At 35.9% G+C, this 16,652-nt stretch overlaps 3 protein-coding genes across 6 annotated transcripts; 1 reads left to right on the top strand and 2 right to left on the bottom strand.

Annotated features, from left to right (window-relative positions):
• Nucleotides 1-329: 329 nt before the first annotated feature.
• On the bottom strand, nucleotides 330-6,234 carry NitFhit (ntrilase and fragile histidine triad fusion protein NitFhit). 3 transcript variants are annotated; one of them, XM_077438703.1, is made up of 10 exons: nucleotides 6,107-6,219; nucleotides 4,482-4,528; nucleotides 4,117-4,359; nucleotides 3,885-4,043; nucleotides 3,480-3,808; nucleotides 3,187-3,411; nucleotides 2,899-3,114; nucleotides 806-920; nucleotides 657-734; nucleotides 330-580 (listed from the first exon to the last, which is right to left on the bottom strand). In XM_077438703.1, the coding sequence occupies exons 3-10, from the start codon at nucleotides 4,357-4,359 to the stop codon at nucleotides 398-400; spliced, it is 1,548 nt and encodes a 515-aa protein (XP_077294829.1). In that variant the 5' UTR covers nucleotides 4,482-4,528; nucleotides 6,107-6,219; the 3' UTR covers nucleotides 330-397. The 3 variants fall into 3 exon arrangements, with proteins under 3 accessions (XP_077294829.1, XP_077294739.1, XP_077294894.1); XM_077438613.1 differs by lacking the exon at nucleotides 4,482-4,528 and having other exon boundaries at nucleotides 6,107-6,234; XM_077438768.1 differs by lacking the exon at nucleotides 4,482-4,528 and having other exon boundaries at nucleotides 4,117-4,249; nucleotides 6,107-6,234.
• A 1,205-nt stretch (nucleotides 6,235-7,439) lies between these two features.
• Nucleotides 7,440-10,136, top strand: Sgt1 (suppressor of G2 allele of skp1). The gene is made up of 6 exons (XM_077440647.1): nucleotides 7,440-7,762; nucleotides 8,488-8,610; nucleotides 8,692-8,902; nucleotides 8,991-9,079; nucleotides 9,149-9,253; nucleotides 9,328-10,136. Exons 1-6 carry the CDS (start codon nucleotides 7,742-7,744, stop codon nucleotides 9,433-9,435), a joined length of 657 nt encoding a protein of 218 aa, XP_077296773.1. The 5' UTR covers nucleotides 7,440-7,741; the 3' UTR covers nucleotides 9,436-10,136.
• Nucleotides 9,479-14,109, bottom strand: LOC143918668 (mitochondrial potassium channel-like). Of its 2 annotated transcripts, none has more exons than XM_077440624.1 (6): nucleotides 13,882-14,109; nucleotides 13,579-13,774; nucleotides 13,356-13,505; nucleotides 13,119-13,281; nucleotides 10,781-10,975; nucleotides 9,479-10,707 (listed from the first exon to the last, which is right to left on the bottom strand). In XM_077440624.1, exons 2-6 carry the CDS (start codon nucleotides 13,768-13,770, stop codon nucleotides 10,478-10,480), a joined length of 930 nt encoding a protein of 309 aa, XP_077296750.1. In that variant the 5' UTR covers nucleotides 13,771-13,774; nucleotides 13,882-14,109; the 3' UTR covers nucleotides 9,479-10,477. The 2 variants fall into 2 exon arrangements, with proteins under 2 accessions (XP_077296750.1, XP_077296759.1); XM_077440633.1 differs by having other exon boundaries at nucleotides 13,851-13,923.
• Between the last annotated feature and the right edge of the window lie 2,543 nt (nucleotides 14,110-16,652).

The raw sequence follows: 16,652 nt of genomic DNA, 5'->3' as shown, positions 1-16,652 counted from the left end.
CTGAACTCCAGAGGCTACACTGACGGCTGAGGCTGGTGCACTGGTTTATATTCTGATCAGTCGTTCAGTACAATGTCATCATGTTCCCAAGCGTTATCTGGTTTAGGGTCGTTTGGTGCGTAGCTTTACGATGAGATCATGTTCTTGGGGGTTCTACGCGCTCGAGGTCGTTAATGTGAAGTGAATCGAATCTGTGCCCTTGTGTGAGCGACGATATTTCGACCAAGTTTGTAACTGATCCGAATGTTGGACTGTACGTTTGAATAAAACGAAGAGAACAGGATAATGATGTCTCAAACATATTTTATAATAAATAAAAGGTCAAATTTTGAAAAAATAAAATGATAATTTATTTATATAAAAACTGCTAACATTTCGCAAAATAGCTATTATGAGATTAGTTGCTGGTAAAATATTTTCTAAGTATTGCAGCTTCTTCTCGCATTTCATCGAGTGTCCTAGGTGGCTTCGTAGGTATGTTTCGAGCGGGGCGAGCATCGTGTTTAGCCAGCTCTAAATATATCAGATCCACGTCTTTAAAGTCACCACGGCGACGCGGCATTACATGGCAATGCACATGCTGAAAATAATTACACATCATTTCTCAATGATAACATCACTCCGATAAAATATTTCATTACTAATGATAAACTCACTTCTACAGTTTGACCTGCATCAGGTCCATCTTGAATAGTAACAGTGGAAGAATTCGTTTGATGAACCTCTTCCATAACCTAAAAAATATATATAGAATTAAAGAAACAATAGAATCGATATAGTAAACTATTCAATATGGAAAGAATACCTTTTGAACTTTAATAACAGTATGAAAGAAGTCGGATGCTTCTTCGGGAGTGAGGTCGGTAGATCGTTTGGCTTTTCTTTTGGGTGCTACAAGAACATGTCCAGGTACGACACATCTAAAATAAATATATGATTATTTTTATTTTATTACATACATATATTACATGTGTCATGTAAGGAATTACCTCAAGGCAAAATATATGGCTAGATTAAGTACTAACAATTTTTCAAACATAACAAGACAGAATACAATAGAGACATCTATGGAAAATCAACAAAAAAATTTGATACACAGCAAATTTGCTAGAAATACTATGTATGTAGGTAGCATTTTATAGGATTCAACAAATTCAAGATGCTTATAACTCGAATTTGCGAGAAACTTAGGTGGAGGATACCGATTTATTGGATCCATCACAACAATTAAGCTATAAAAATGGGATAATTCTAACGGGAGATGGTCGATCTGTGTTTTTTACAAGAATTTTATTACTTTTTAATAGCCACAAGATCTCACCGGCAGCGTATTTGGCCGGGACTTGAACCCGCGACCACTATTGGTATGCAATAGTTCCACCACAGCACTACATTGTGGCTTATATGATATAATGAACAGATACGGATTTTATCCATATCTGTTCCCTAGTGCCATTGTCTTCGGATCTTTAGGGTTCAACTACATGGCAAAGAGAAGAGATTTATTTCTTGGGAAACATTTCGTAAAATTAATAAAAGGAGTCATTCACAATCCTACCTACTATCCTGGAGAAGCTTAAATTTTTGGCCCCGGAAAATCATAGGGTTTTGCGAAAGCCTAATATATTGTTAGGGCTAAAACAACGGTGGCCGTCACTGCAAGGAAAGTGACTTAATGGTAAGTCGAAAGAAAGAAAGATAATAATGTGCCAAGTTTACATTATTTATTTATTAATAGTTTAAGACCATTGTGGCATTACAGGAAGAACCTAATGCGCCACAATGGCCTACATTTGATAAATATATAAAAACAAGTACAATTAGTAAAAATAAGAAAAAGTGAAAAGCAGAAAACATGGTAAAATAAAATAATAATAAAAAAAAAGTAACAAAAGGAAAATAATACATCAGAAGAAAAAAAAATGAACAAGTGTAACTATCAAAAATAAAATCTATAAATCCTATTATTTGTTTACATTGAGCAAAATTGATATAGTACATAAAAAATGTACAAAGGAGAAAGAAAAAGTAAAATAAAATAAAACAAAATATGAGTAAAAAATAAAATAAAATCACAGCGAGGCCCAAATGAAAGAGAGTCGATTAAGATTCCACTCAATCACATTCAAATTAAGAAAGTAACGATGAGCGCAGGTTACCAGATAAATATGTTAAAATAATATCCGATAATCTACGCTCACCGAGGTGAAAATATCGCATTCAGGGACGGCAGCAACGATTTCATTGATAAGTCGAATAGCTCTTGGTATAGGAGCCATTCGAAAAAGAACTGTGCGAGCAGGAGGTTCAACCATTAAATGATGATATCTACCACGCACATAATTGTTAGGAACATAAAGTCCCAACTGTTCCAGCAACAAAGGGCATGACGTATTACCACGCAGTAGCTGGAGAACGAAATTATGATGAAAGAGATAGATAACCTCGACTTAGGTTAACAACGAATCGACGAATCGATTTTAATTTTTCCCTCTTTCGACTTTCCATCAAGTCACTTTCCTTGCAGTGATCCAGACCACTAAAACAAACGTGCTCATGAACTCCCCCCTCTCGAAAGCTGTTCGACTACTCAACTTACTGGCACATTTCTTGGATCTCTTCAATATCAGTTATGTTGAGTTGGTCCAACACATCCTACATAGCACGATATAATTATCGTTATTTTTTTTTTTTCACTATACATACATATTTCTTACTTGCTTTTAATATTTATACTATTTTTGTTACTCTTGATTTATGTATACTTATATTTGTATCAACACCACAGTGAAGTTTTGGGACTACCCCTCAAGTCTCTATTGTATTGATTTTTTAAAATAAAATAAAATAAAAATTACAGAGGTACATATGTATGGTAGGTGAGTATGAAAATCTTACCTAATATTGACGAAGGCATAGCTCAATTCAGAGACAAAAAACACAGTAGACGGTCTTATTTTTATATCTGAAAAATCATAATACATCTCCTCGACATCGTCAGAATCTGCGACACATTTACTATCATCAACTGCTGGCGAATCGACCACAGCAGTCTGGTGTTCTTTCAATTGAACCTTGCGAACATTTTGATTGAATATATTATACACATCATTTCTGCAAGATAAATTCAAGCAATTACTTCACGTACGATCAATTCAAACAAAGCTACTACAGCTAAATAATAACCTCCTATGTTGAAACACCGGCATATTTCTTCTGACTTCTTCGAGCCTATCATAATCCAAATCGGCGATCGCATAGCACGGCTCATCGCTCTTATCACCGCACGTAGACAATACTTGGCCCCAGGGATCGACGCACATAGCATGTCCGAACGATCTCCGTTTCGGATTATGCTGACCGACTTGAGCTGCGGCTATTACAAAACACTGATTTTCTATCGCTCGACATCTAAAGCAATATATTAATAAATATGTGACTGTACAGATTGAGAACAAACAAAAATACAGTATAAAAACCTTAGTAAAGTCTCCCAATGAGCTTGTCCAGTAGCATAAGTAAATGCCGATGGAAACGTTAGAACATGAGCGCCGTATTTAGCCAATTGTGTGCTGAATTCTGGAAACCTCATGTCGTAACATATAGCCATGCCGATGTTGCCGACGGGACTTTGTATAGGTAAGACTAAATGATGACCGCCGTTCGCATAGTCTGACTCTTTCAATCTCACGTTTTTTTCAGGTATTTCCACGTCGAACAAGTGTAGTTTACGATATGTTTGCACAATGTCGCCAATGTTGTTTATAATAACATGGGTATTGAAAACTTTCCGCTCGTTATCGTTGTCCTTCAAAAATAATGCAACTAAATACTTTAGCAAACAGTCATCGTGAGATACATACATACATATATAAATGGAATACTTTTTCGTGAAGACCGCCCATCGATAACCAAACGTTGTGTTTCTTAGCAAGTTCTCGGTATTGATTCATTAAACTACCGCCGACCAACGGTTCGGAAAATTTGAACATATCGTTCTTATTATCACATAAAAAATCACAAGCTTCCGGAAAGAAGATCATCTAAAATAAAGTCGAGATAATTTAATAAGTATTATATTAGCTTTAATGTTAGGAATCGTTGAAAATTTTAAACCTGAGCATTTTCTTTCGAAGCGTTTTCAATCAAATTTGATACAATTGACATATTTTTCTCCCGATCTCCCGTTGCAGTCATTTGACACACGGCGATTCGCTTTTTACCTTCCATTTTCGCTAATTTTCCGTTGCTAAAATGTCGAATTATTATCTGTGTCGATTTGAGATTGGTCGAGTTTTTATGACAGATACTAAATAATAATGACTTGGATGGAAATATTTTAAATCGCAATAAGATCATCTAAAAGAAAAGTAATGATCAAATTAAAAATCAATTACACTTCAAACTAATAATTTATTTGATGCATTCTAATACAATGAAACAATGAAGATTAGATACATAAAGAAAAACACTCAACTTACTTCACTTAACCACTTATAAATAAAGGAATACTCCAATCATGCTTTACCTAAAATGATAATTAAAAAATAAATGTAATTGAAAAGGAAATTTTACGGAAGCTTATGGTTTTATTTAGAAAAAAATATGTATGGCTAAAATAAATTAAAAAAAAATGAACTACAAGGCATATTGGGATATATAAATGCAAATTACGCATTTACATATAATGAATATATTATAGACAGTGCCGGCCTTACACTCGATGGCGCCCTCGGGCAATTTTTTCTAAACACCCTTAGAAAGAACTTTCACCTTTGGCGCTCTAATTTAAAATTTTGAATGACTTTTGGCGCTCTAATTTAAAATTTTAAAGCGTCTTTGGCGCATCGTTCGGCGTCCTAACTTATTTGGCGCCCGACCCAGCCCCCCCTAAAACCGGCACTGTAGATACAATATAATTATCTAATGCAGTGCTTCCCAAATTGGGGGTCGTAGGATTTCTCGCGGGGGCCGCGAAAATATTCAGTAGAAAGTACAAATATTCATTTATGAATTTTTTTCCACATTACATATTCAGGGAATGTATATATTCAAGTCTGTTAAATAATAACACTTTATATGAAAACTTTCCAAAAAAAGCTTTCTGTTGACTTCAGTGAAAAATATTATACTTCTCACATGGCCGAATCGATACTATATTTCAAAAAATATTTCCCAACCTTAAATGAGGATGAAAGGAACAATTCTTTAAACAAGGATAAAAGGAACAAGTCCTTAAAATATAATCATATTACGTGGACAGCCCAAGAAGAGTTGATCGATATCAGATCAGATTATTTGCTTGAAGTGAAATTTAATGAAAAAAGTATTTCAGAATTTTGGATAAGGCGACAGCAAGAACATCTTGCTATTGGAAAAGAAACCCTGGTAACTCTTATTCCTTTCGCGACTACATACCTATACGAAACAGAATTTTCATCATTACTTATATTAAAAAATAAGCAAAGGTTATGCCTTTCCACGGAGACTTTAGAATATGCTTTGCGAGTTAGCATTTCTAACATTGAACCCGATATCGATTTGTTATGTAAAAACATGCGACCTCATCTATCGCATTACATTGTTTCATGTGTGTATAGTTTTTATTTAAAAAAAATGTTTTTAAGCAAGTTCCTATAATTTTGTGCTGAATATAAAAATGTGTATTATAATTGTAATAATTACTGCCAAATAAACCTTTTAACTAGAAAAAAAATTTTTTTAAGGGCTGGTGATTAATTATTTCAGACTTAGGGGGTCGTGACATGAAAGTAATTGGGAAGCACTGATCTAATGTATCATTTACTGCAATGTTTGTATTTCATTTGAACTCAAATTTGTTCACCCATTGCTTCGAATCAAGAAAAGTTATAATAACTGAATAGTAAAAAATAATGTCATTAATCAATAGTTTCACATCATAAATGCCAAGCACTTCCAGCTAGCCTTTTTGTAAAATGAAAATGTACGAACTGCAGATACATTTACGAAATACGAGCAAATCAGTTTTTGATATATTGTACGAAATGAAATAAAACAAAATTGTTTATTGACGATGATGCCACAATAAAATATAACCCATGCAATTTGTATTCCACATAATGACCTTTGGATATTATATTTCGTTGCACAATTCCAGTCCAAAACTTTGCACCACCTGACAGCTGTCACTTCATCTATCTTAACACATGGCAGCCAACATCATCGCGAACGGACACTTCATCTCGTTGAGATGAAATCGGAAACTTCATTTCGGCAATGAAGATATTTCATTTCGGGGACGGACACTTCGTCACCGGGACGAAGACCTTCTTCTTCTTCACGTACCATGTCCTGATGAACTTCAATAACGTTGGCAACTAGAATTCCCATCCATACTTTTTTCCGTAAATACCATTGATATAGAATAACCTAGATATGCCTTACAATACATTTTTGGTCGGAGATCTTGTCACCACTAACTGAGGGGTGCGGGGGGTTTAAAACTAGCGGGGAAGTTGAAAAAATAAAAGGTTTTTCCCTACGACTCAGCGGTCGGCGTTTTTTTCACTTCCCCGCTAGTTAAACCCCCCCCGCACCCCTCAGTTAGTGACGACAACATCTCCGCATATCTATCGACAAGATCTCCGCAATCGACCTTTCCTACTTAGAAGCTAACTACCTACTGAGAGATATTGTGCATGCGCCATGTATTCTATGTATTTTGCATGCGCCAAAAGGGAGACCGGTATAAACCGTGAGGGCGGATCTATGTTATTCTAGATAATTGGACTATTCGTCACATTGGGGGGGTCACAAAGACAATTTTTGCCATGAAAATCGTGAATACACAATATTTGGCACTCAAGTTCTCGTTACTATGATAGTTATCGTTAGTATGATGGACTTTTCGGCTGCCAGATGTTCCGTTATAGAGATTTTAGTGACTTTGTGACGAGTAATTTGTGACCAGTAATCACCGAACCGTTATTCTATATATCAATGGTAAATACCCATCCCATTATACGTAACAAATATCCATCTAATGAAATACCCGTCGTCCCCATGACTAAACCAAAGCTCAGGACTGTCCATTGTAAGACTTTCAATTAGTTATTATTCATAAAGAGCGTATACGTTTTTTTTTAAACGAATGTTTTCTCAAACCATTCAGATTAAATAAATTTCTCAAAACACATATGATTTTATAAATTTGTGGAGTGGGTTGCGTATATAAAATTAAACAGCATTTAAGGAGCAAGATAGAAAAAAAACTAGTTATTGAACGTTGTACTGTTACTGACCATTTAAATTTTAAAGTTAAATGAGAATCCCACTACATATGTACATTATTTCGGTTAAAGTGGTAAACGGATTATTGAGCAAGTTGCGATTGCGCGCACGACAATCGTTGCCACAAAAATCGCGAATACGGAATATCTGGCGCTGGAGTTCTCGTTAGTACAATATTACTTTCGATTGATGGAGTTCACTGAACCGGTTAAAAAATATTAGATATGCGGCTTTTCGGTAAACGGATTATTTCGGTAGCAATCGCACACTAAAATAGTTGCTACGAATACGAAATATCTGGCCCTAGAATCCTCGTTAGTATGAATATTCGCGTGATACATAATGATTAGTGATGGTCAACAAGGTTGGTGTTTAGAGCGCGAGGTGTGATTGAGCAGCGACATTGCAGAATTGACGTTTGACAGGCCTCAGTGTGATCCTTTCGGGAGACTCCTATTCTAAATCGACGATGGAACCTCAGCAAAACCAGGTATCTTCACTCCTCTGTACCTGACTCTTCGATTTTCTCTCCTTCACACTTGTTTCAAATTTGTCCAATCATACTCTTACGAGAAAAGTCACCTATTTATATTTGCACTACTATACATAGTATGCATCGAATCAAATTCTTAATTTTTATTTTTATTAAAGGCATACACGCTTTTGGACAATTGTCCACAATTTTTATAGCAATGTTAGAAACGCACTCAAGCATGCAATTCCTTTGTTACAATTTATGTATATATATATATATATATTTTAAATATCCAAAGAATTTATTTACTCAATCCACATTGAGATTTGCAATACTGTAGTATTTTCTCCTAAATATCATTTTCTTTTTGAGTATCAAACATATATCAAGTATTCAAAAGTGAGACACTAGAACATTCTTACTTTCTAGATCTAAATTTCTCGAATGACATTATTTTGGAGAACATTCTAGAAACATGTCACTGTTATATTGGTGCAAGGGGATCTGACTAAAAGGTTGATTGTAAGTGATTGACTTCTTGACTCAAATCATAATTCGTGGATATTCATTTGGATCAATCTTAATAAATAAATCCCCATATTAATCAAAATTCAACGTAATTTAAACAATAACTGTTTGCCGATAAATTTTTTACGTATTCTTTATTCAAAGCTCAATAAATAAACTCTGTGATTATACATATCTATATACAATGTACTAAAATATTTTTATCTTTTCAGGAAATTCCTCCAAAACCGAAAATAAAACACGACTGGTATCAAACAGAAACACACGTCATAGTTACAATTCTATTGAAAAATGCTCCAAAAGAGAAAATCAAAATCTCTTACTCATCGAATTCTGTGCGTTTACTTATCCGTTTGGTATATGTAATACATAGGTGTGAACAAAGTATGTTGTAATTATGAATTATTAAATTTCAGCTGTCTGTTTCTTGCCCTGTAGCCGATAGCGACTCCGAATATAGCTTAGAATTAGACTTGTGGCACGAAATTGAGCCGACTCAGTGCACCCATCTCGCAATGCCTTCGAAAGTGGAAATAAAAATGAAGAAAGTTCACGGATTGCGCTGGGAAAACCTGGAAAGAAAAGCCGATGAAATTAGAACGAACGATATAAAACCAATACCTCAAAGTGAATTCACTTTTCATTACAATCTTCAAAAATATTTGCCTTTGTAAAGTTTACTAATGAATTTCGACACGAATTGTTTATTTTGCAGGTATAATTGACGCTTCCGGACCAAAGTATCCCAGTTCATGTCCGTTCCAAAAGGATTGGAACAAAATAGAAAAAGAAATAAAAAAACAAGTAATCTAAAATAACTTTTTTTAATAATATCCTTGTAAAATATAAAACTATATTTTTTTTTTTTTTTAGGAAGCTGAAGAAAAACCTGAAGGCGAAGAAGCTTTGAATTCATTATTTGAACAAATCTACGGCCAAGGCAGCGATGAAGTGCGAAAAGCGATGAACAAAAGTTTTGTACGTATTTTCATAACATTTCACACAATTTTCGCATCGTCGTCTCTACTTAACTTAAAACGTATATATTGCAGGTGGAATCAGGTGGAACCGTTTTAAGTACTAATTGGAATGAAGTAGCAAAAGATAAAGTGAAAATTCAACCCCCAGACGGCATGGAATGGAAGAAATGGGATGACTAAATATATTAATTCAACGAACAAATCATTTTCTTGGTTTTTATTTACATTTTTACGTAAATTTTATAACTTCAAATTTTTGTTTTAACACATACGTAGATTAATCGCAATTTAGCTAATACATATATATATATACAAAGTAATCAACAGAAGAGTATTTGTTTTTTAAAAACTTGTATCTTTCAAGCTGAAAATATAAACCAAAAGTTGATTTAATTTCTTTTTCTCAATAGTGATTGTTTTTGAAGCTTTTACGAAGCATGTAAGCTTTTGACTAACAATGAAATCTCAAACGGAGGCTGAGAGTTTGTAAGTAATCTTTTTGAATAAGAGTACTGTTTCATCAGCTCACCGACTGAAAAAAGCCTTGTATAATTTTTATTTTTCTTTTAATATCAAATAAATCAATTGTATAAATTAAATATCTCGGATTTTATTTTAATGAATCGTTCACACTTCTTACATTTACATTTGTCATGTTTATTTCGAACTGAAATAATGCAATTTTATTAAAATAGAAATGTAAAAATTGGGAAAAACATAATTAATATTAAAATTGCACATCTCAAATATGTATAAACTGAACAAACATAGGAATAATCAAGATGCTGCATATTTTCGGTAAAAAAGAATTAAAAAACTCCAATATATGTTGATTTTAATCAAAAAATAAGATTTTACAAAGTTAAGTAATCACACATTTTAAAATAAAATAACAAACATTTAAAAATAAAAGGAGAAAATATATATACAATACAATAATAAATCTTCATAAAAATAGTTCCATGTCAGTGGCAGATAACAAATACACATAAATAACAAATCGCTTATTTAGATCCTACTTACCGAATAAAATAATTTTAATGTACGAATCAAATGCACGACTAAAACTTTTGATTATATTTATTTCGCATTGCCTATAAAACACACTTGACGATTCGATTATCCGATGCTTCGTATTTACATGCTTATTAATCAGCAATGAAATCAATAATTCGGAGGTAGCACAATATATGTATGCATGTAATGTACTACTATTTCTTATTTACATTACTCTTGAAAATAAGAAAATACCGACAACAGCCACGGTCGCGATGAACCAATTACTCCGCACTGTTTCTGCCGTGAATTGAAAAGCCTCGGTTTCAACCGGAACCGGCAAATAAGAACGCTTCGGCTCAGTGTCAAGCTTTTGATAAGTCATATTAGTGTTGATAAGATTTTTGGTGTTGTGAAACTGAGTCTCGATCATTTTTTCTATTTTAATTATATAATCTAAAAACAAAAGAATTTTCAGTTATTATTTATTATTTTACTGTATATTGTAAATCAATCATATAAGACTAACCGAGAATCGTTCTTTGGTTCGTCGAAATAGCAACTACTCGGGTTTCCAATTCGTTTATTTTCTTTTGCATAACCGAATCCGTCACTCCGATGTTCCAAATCTTGCTGGCAGATTTTTCTTCCAGTAACATCTCTTTAAACTCGGCCATTTTCATTTTGTTGTTTATTGTGCTACCCAATACTCCTAGTACAGTACCTAACGACAAGAATATCGCTATGTAAACAAGATCATACGTCAAATTTTATATATATATAAATAAATAGTATTACAACAAAAAAATCATTGTATCATTTTTATATTACAGAAAGATCTGTTGGGAACAGAGAAATGTTATAATAATAGAAGTGGCTTTAGGCGTTATATTGTTGTCAAGTGACGATTGTCCACAGACATTCCTAAATAGTTTTAGCATCAGTCGTATTTGATGCTTGGTACTCGACATATGTCCGATAAAAACTTCTGTTTGTTTATATTACTCGCAAGATGGGCAAGCATCGTTAAAAATTACACAATGCATTCAAAAACACAAAATAAACAACATGGGATACATTTTTATAAGTAAATTGATCCGATTGTATTCCGTGCGTTGTAGCGTAGTTATGAAGACGTACCGTGTAATATTGACACAATTTATTTATTCGTAAGGGCCCTTCTATTATTATAACATTTCTCCGGTTGGGAATGAAATTTAGATATCGAAAAAATATTACTTAGTAATTTCAAATTTAAGATTTAATATTCCCACATATGTATTTATGTAATTCTTTAAAATTTCAAAGAATTTCTGGTTACACTGAGCAACAAAAAATCACGTTTTTTACTTACCGCAGAAGTTTTTCACATTTATGATATTTCTTTATTTTATTTTATTTTTAATTTATAGCAGGAAGGCTTAAAAGGTAGCCCCAATGCGCTTTCCTGGTCAAGTATTATACAAATTAAATACATATCAATTAACACCCACAGGGACATCTATGGTCAAATTTGTAAATTTGTAGAATTCAGCGAAATTCGAGATTGCCAAAAACTCAAGATTTGCGAAAAAATGGGTAAGGTTGCCAGTTTGTTTGAAATCGTTTCAATGAAAATCAGATAAATTGGCAAACTCTGATAGGAAACGAACGACCTGGAGTCACAAATCCAAGGTCTGGCCAGCGGAAACCAGTTGGATTTGAACCCATGACCACTTGATTCAAAGCATAATATTCTAACCACTAGACCAGAGCATCTTAACCTGTGTGCCGCGGCAATATTTGTTCCCCGAACAGCACTTCAGCCTAATGCGTGCGAGTGAGATCGCATGTGAAGAAAACCGATGTTAGTTAGCGTTTTGTCACCTATGTATATAAGGAATAACTAGCGACTGCCGATGAAGTACATATGTATGTACGTAGCTGACAAACTCTACGAGTCGTAAACAATGTATGTCGCGAATATCCAGACGTTACGATGCTCTGCACTAGAATATTCTGCTGCTTAATATGAGCGTTTAAAATAAAAACGGGCAATTTTTATAGATTTTTGGCTTTTGCAGTCTTTAACTCTAAATATAATATTCATATATAGTATTGCTGTGCCAAAAGTGAGTATTGGAATCAATAGCCAGATGTTTTTTGGTAATTGGATTATTAGTCACATTGCGATCGCCCAAAAGACAATTTTTGCCATGAAAATCGCGAATACGGAATATTTGGCACTCGAGTTCTCGTTAGTATGTTAGCTAACGTTAGTATGATGGACTTTTCGGCTGCCAGATGTGCAGTTATAGAGATTTTAATGACTTTTGGGCGAGCGCTTTGTGACCAATAATCACCGAACCTTTTACACACACTTTTTTCTCGAGCTATCGTGCATTTATTGGGATAGTTTTATATTTCACTACGTTTATTAAGGATTTGTTTTACATCTCAATATTTTTTATTTCATCTGAACGTACTAATTCGAGAGGTAAATGATTTTAAATTAGATTATGAAACGTCCACAAATCGCTCATGAGCGAGTGAGATCAAATGATGCGCTGGAGTAGGAATCTCCATTCTTCATCTTGCTCTTGCATCATGCATATAATTATCAACAGCATTTTTAACTCAATTTGAAATCATTTACCGGTAGGATTGATACGTTTAGATAAAAAAAAGTTGATATTATAACATTGCTGCTCAGTGTTATAAACAATGACTGGATGAATTCCCATTCTCGTATGTTCCTCGCATAAAAACTTTAATTCATAATTATATTTTTTCAGATTGATATGTATTAACCGGTTATTTTTATAATGCTAAAAAAGAGCCATGTAGCATAATTTGATGTAAAAATGATACTTGAAATACATACTAACCGACGATAGAAGCGACAACATATAAATATTTATTTTTTTCAGCATACATTCTTTCCGTTTCGTGACTTAGTTTAACGGCTGCCGTCATCGTGCCAAAATGTTCTCTCTCCTGTCTTTCTATTTGGTCGAACTCCCGTCTTAACTGCTCTTCGTCGACAATCATCTAAAAATTCAATTGTACAATAAACACAAACATACCTGCATCCCATTTACATGATGCACATTATAGAGAGATACCTTGTGCTCTTCTGTGATCAACCGAAGGTAATTGGGATCGCCCTTAGAGACATTTTGCATCTCGTTGTGTATTTCCTTCAACCTCTTTTGAATATTCATCAATATTTGACCGGCTTCCTGCCGCTTCATCTGAGCTGCCATGAATTTGTCCTGTGAGAGTTGAGGTGGTTAAATAGTGGGAACAGTTGAATGTGTGGGTGACAATGATTAAACGAGTGGGTACCTGGGCTGATACCACATTCCGATGCAAGTCTCGGACTTCGACCACTCCGGTGAAAGCCTCGTACCTCTTGACCGCCGTCTGCACGGAAGCCTTGGAAGGGATGGTGGCCAACTTGCCTTTGGCTCGTTCGCCGAAAGTCCTGAGAAGGGCGCGCGCCTTCGCCGCCGCCCCCGTTCCGACCCCACCGCTCATTCTGCTGCAAATGTTATCGCGATTAAAAACCTCTCCTTTTCGAACACTATCGACCGTCGAAAAGAATCTATTCAAATTACATCGATTTATATAAACAATTTTCACCCTAACCTATATCACCGTAACACGTTCAACATTGACAGCTGTCTGAATAGAAAAAAAGTCGTCCATCTTTATATTACATAAAACTATTTCGTTCAAAGTACACATTACTAGTCACTGGAGCCTGAGGGGGCCGTGTATTGTTCAAAGGTTGTAAATGCATTGTTAAAGGTTTGCCGAACAATGGATAGCACTGTGACTATCCTACCTCTACACATTACATTGTATCGTTCGTATGCTTTATGCAAAATTTTAAGATAATCTCTTTCGAAGCGGTCTCCTTCACGGGACCGAAAGTGAAACGTCCGAAAACGCAAATATCGGAAGGCAAAGATCGAAAATCGATAGATCTTAAGTCGAAAGATCAAAAAAAAAGGGTGCATTACCATGTATATATAATATATATGAGTGGAATGCGGTGAAATTATCTCTCTTTTTGTCATACATACAAATTATGTGAGTATGTACGACGGGGGGAGAGACCCTTTTTTTATCTTTCGATTTTCGATCTTTGCCTTCCGATATTTGCGTTTTCGGGCGTTTCACTTTCGGTCCCGTGAGGTAGACCCCTTTTGAAGATACGACGTTAAAATATTTGTGGGTTGTTAGAATTGGACTCGAAACATTGACCGATTGTTGTGTCATTACTCATTACGTAGCAATACCGGTTCGGTGATTTCGCAAAAAGCGATCTCGCGCACGTTACTAAATCCTTAATCACGGAACCTCGGTTACGGAACCCGGAAAATCGCGAATACCGAATATCTCACGTTCGAGCTCTCGTTAGTATGATTGTTTGTGAGTGTAGCTCCCGATGGATGGAGTTTTCAGGTGCCAGATGTTCCGTAATCTAGATTTTAGTGACGTGTGCGTGATCGATTTGTGTGAAATAATCACCGAACCATGCAGCACAACCACCAGATATTTTTAATCAACGGTAAACGGATTATTTTGCAAATTGCGATCGTGCATACGAAAATTGCGAATATGAAATATCTGGTACTCGAAGTCACGTTAGTATGATATTTTTCGTCAATATATCTCGATGGATGGAATTTTCGGGTGCCAGATGTTCCGTTATCGAGATTTTCACCGAATAATCACCGAGCCTTTGTGAATATGCAACTTCACTTCACAATTTGATGTTCAAATTATTAAAATTTAATGTTTCATACGGTATGTATGAATGGTAATTGGATTATTACGCACATTGCAACCGTCTAAAGGCAATTTTTGCAATGAAAATCTCGAATACGAAATATTTAGCACTCGAGTTCTCGTTAGTATGATAGACTTTTCGGCTGCCAGATGTTCCGTTATAAAGATTTTAGTGACTTTTGGGCGAGCGCTTTGTGAACACTACCCACTGAACCGTATGAATATACTGTGGCGGCTCGCTTATACGACATGGTCGAGTTTGGTTGCCTTCCTGCGAGTGGGGACCAACCCGGCTGGGTTCGGAGAGCCGCTACCCACTCTGTCTTCAGCTGTCATATAATAAACACGTGCATTAACATGCCAGTCGTCTCATTCGTTCATCCTCCATACTGGTGACCCCCGACATCGAGCCACGCAGCCTCGATCAATTTCAACATGCCGCTCATCCCTGCCTCGCCGAGCCAGGCGGGGAAGCTACCCGCCGCGCCCCCATCGCCATCAACACAACACGCGTCGCGGCCCGCGGGTGACAATAAACGAGCAGACACGGCTACCTACCTACCTACCTACCTACCTACCGATTGGAGTCCAGCCAACGTCGATGACAGGTGCTTTAAAAAATGGGGGAGCGAATGAGACGACGATCTTGACAGCTGGATGTGGAGTCATGCGCGATCCAGTACACATAGAACGGTCATCCAGCACCACAAGATTCATCACACACCACCTCAGCACCATCATCATCATCATCATCAAGGCCCCGTCCGTCCCCACGAGCGTCGTCACGCCGAGACGGGCGGTAGCGCTACAACACCTCCACGAGCCACAACGACTCACAGTCCAGCTCGGAGTATCATCAACCACATCGATGCCCCTGCCGCCCCCGCCGCCCCACCAACCGACATCAGCCTCGGAAGAGCGGCGCCGCCGCAGCATCGCATCGCATCGGCGCGACCATCGGACCACCCACCGTCCTGCTCGCGACGTCACCGCCCTCGAATGTACCGACCATTCAGGGCGGTACACCTATACAGCGGATGACCCACGTCAACATTTTTTTTTCTCCCCACTTAATAATTATTTTCTTTTGTAAAATTTGTTTCTTTGTAATTTTGGTATCGCTGATGCTGGGGGGGGGGAGTGATGTGGCGGCTCGCTTATACGACATGGTCGAGTTTGGTTGCCTTCCTGCGAGTGGGGACCAACCCGGCTGGGTTCGGAGAGCCGCTACTCACTCTGTCTTCAGCTGTCATATAATAAACACGTGCATTAACATGCCAGTCGTCTCATTCGTTCATCCTCCATAATACTATGTATGTATGTATTAATATACTGTTTCTATGTTGGTTTTTTTTAACAGCTATGAATGTTTTAGAAATTAAGAATCGAATTCAAATTGTTTGTTTAATATAAACACTTATCTGAAAGACATACTCTCAGACTCCAAAAATATAATATATGTATTACAAAATAATCAGAGAATCCTTATTTTCAAAAAGAGTGGTTAAAATTGGAAATAGTCTACCTAATGAATTAGTAACTACTCGTAACCTAAACCTCTTTAAAAATATTTAATGATTTTCTAAAATTAAATGGGTTTTTTGATTCTTAATTTTTATTTT

The sequence above is a fragment of the Arctopsyche grandis genome, chromosome 1, assembly GCF_051622035.1.
Source record: "Arctopsyche grandis isolate Sample6627 chromosome 1, ASM5162203v2, whole genome shotgun sequence".
Lineage (NCBI taxonomy): Eukaryota > Metazoa > Arthropoda > Insecta > Trichoptera > Hydropsychidae > Arctopsyche > Arctopsyche grandis.
The sequence above is the reverse complement of the archived record's forward strand: the minus strand, read 5'-3'. Positions and strand labels throughout refer to the sequence as shown.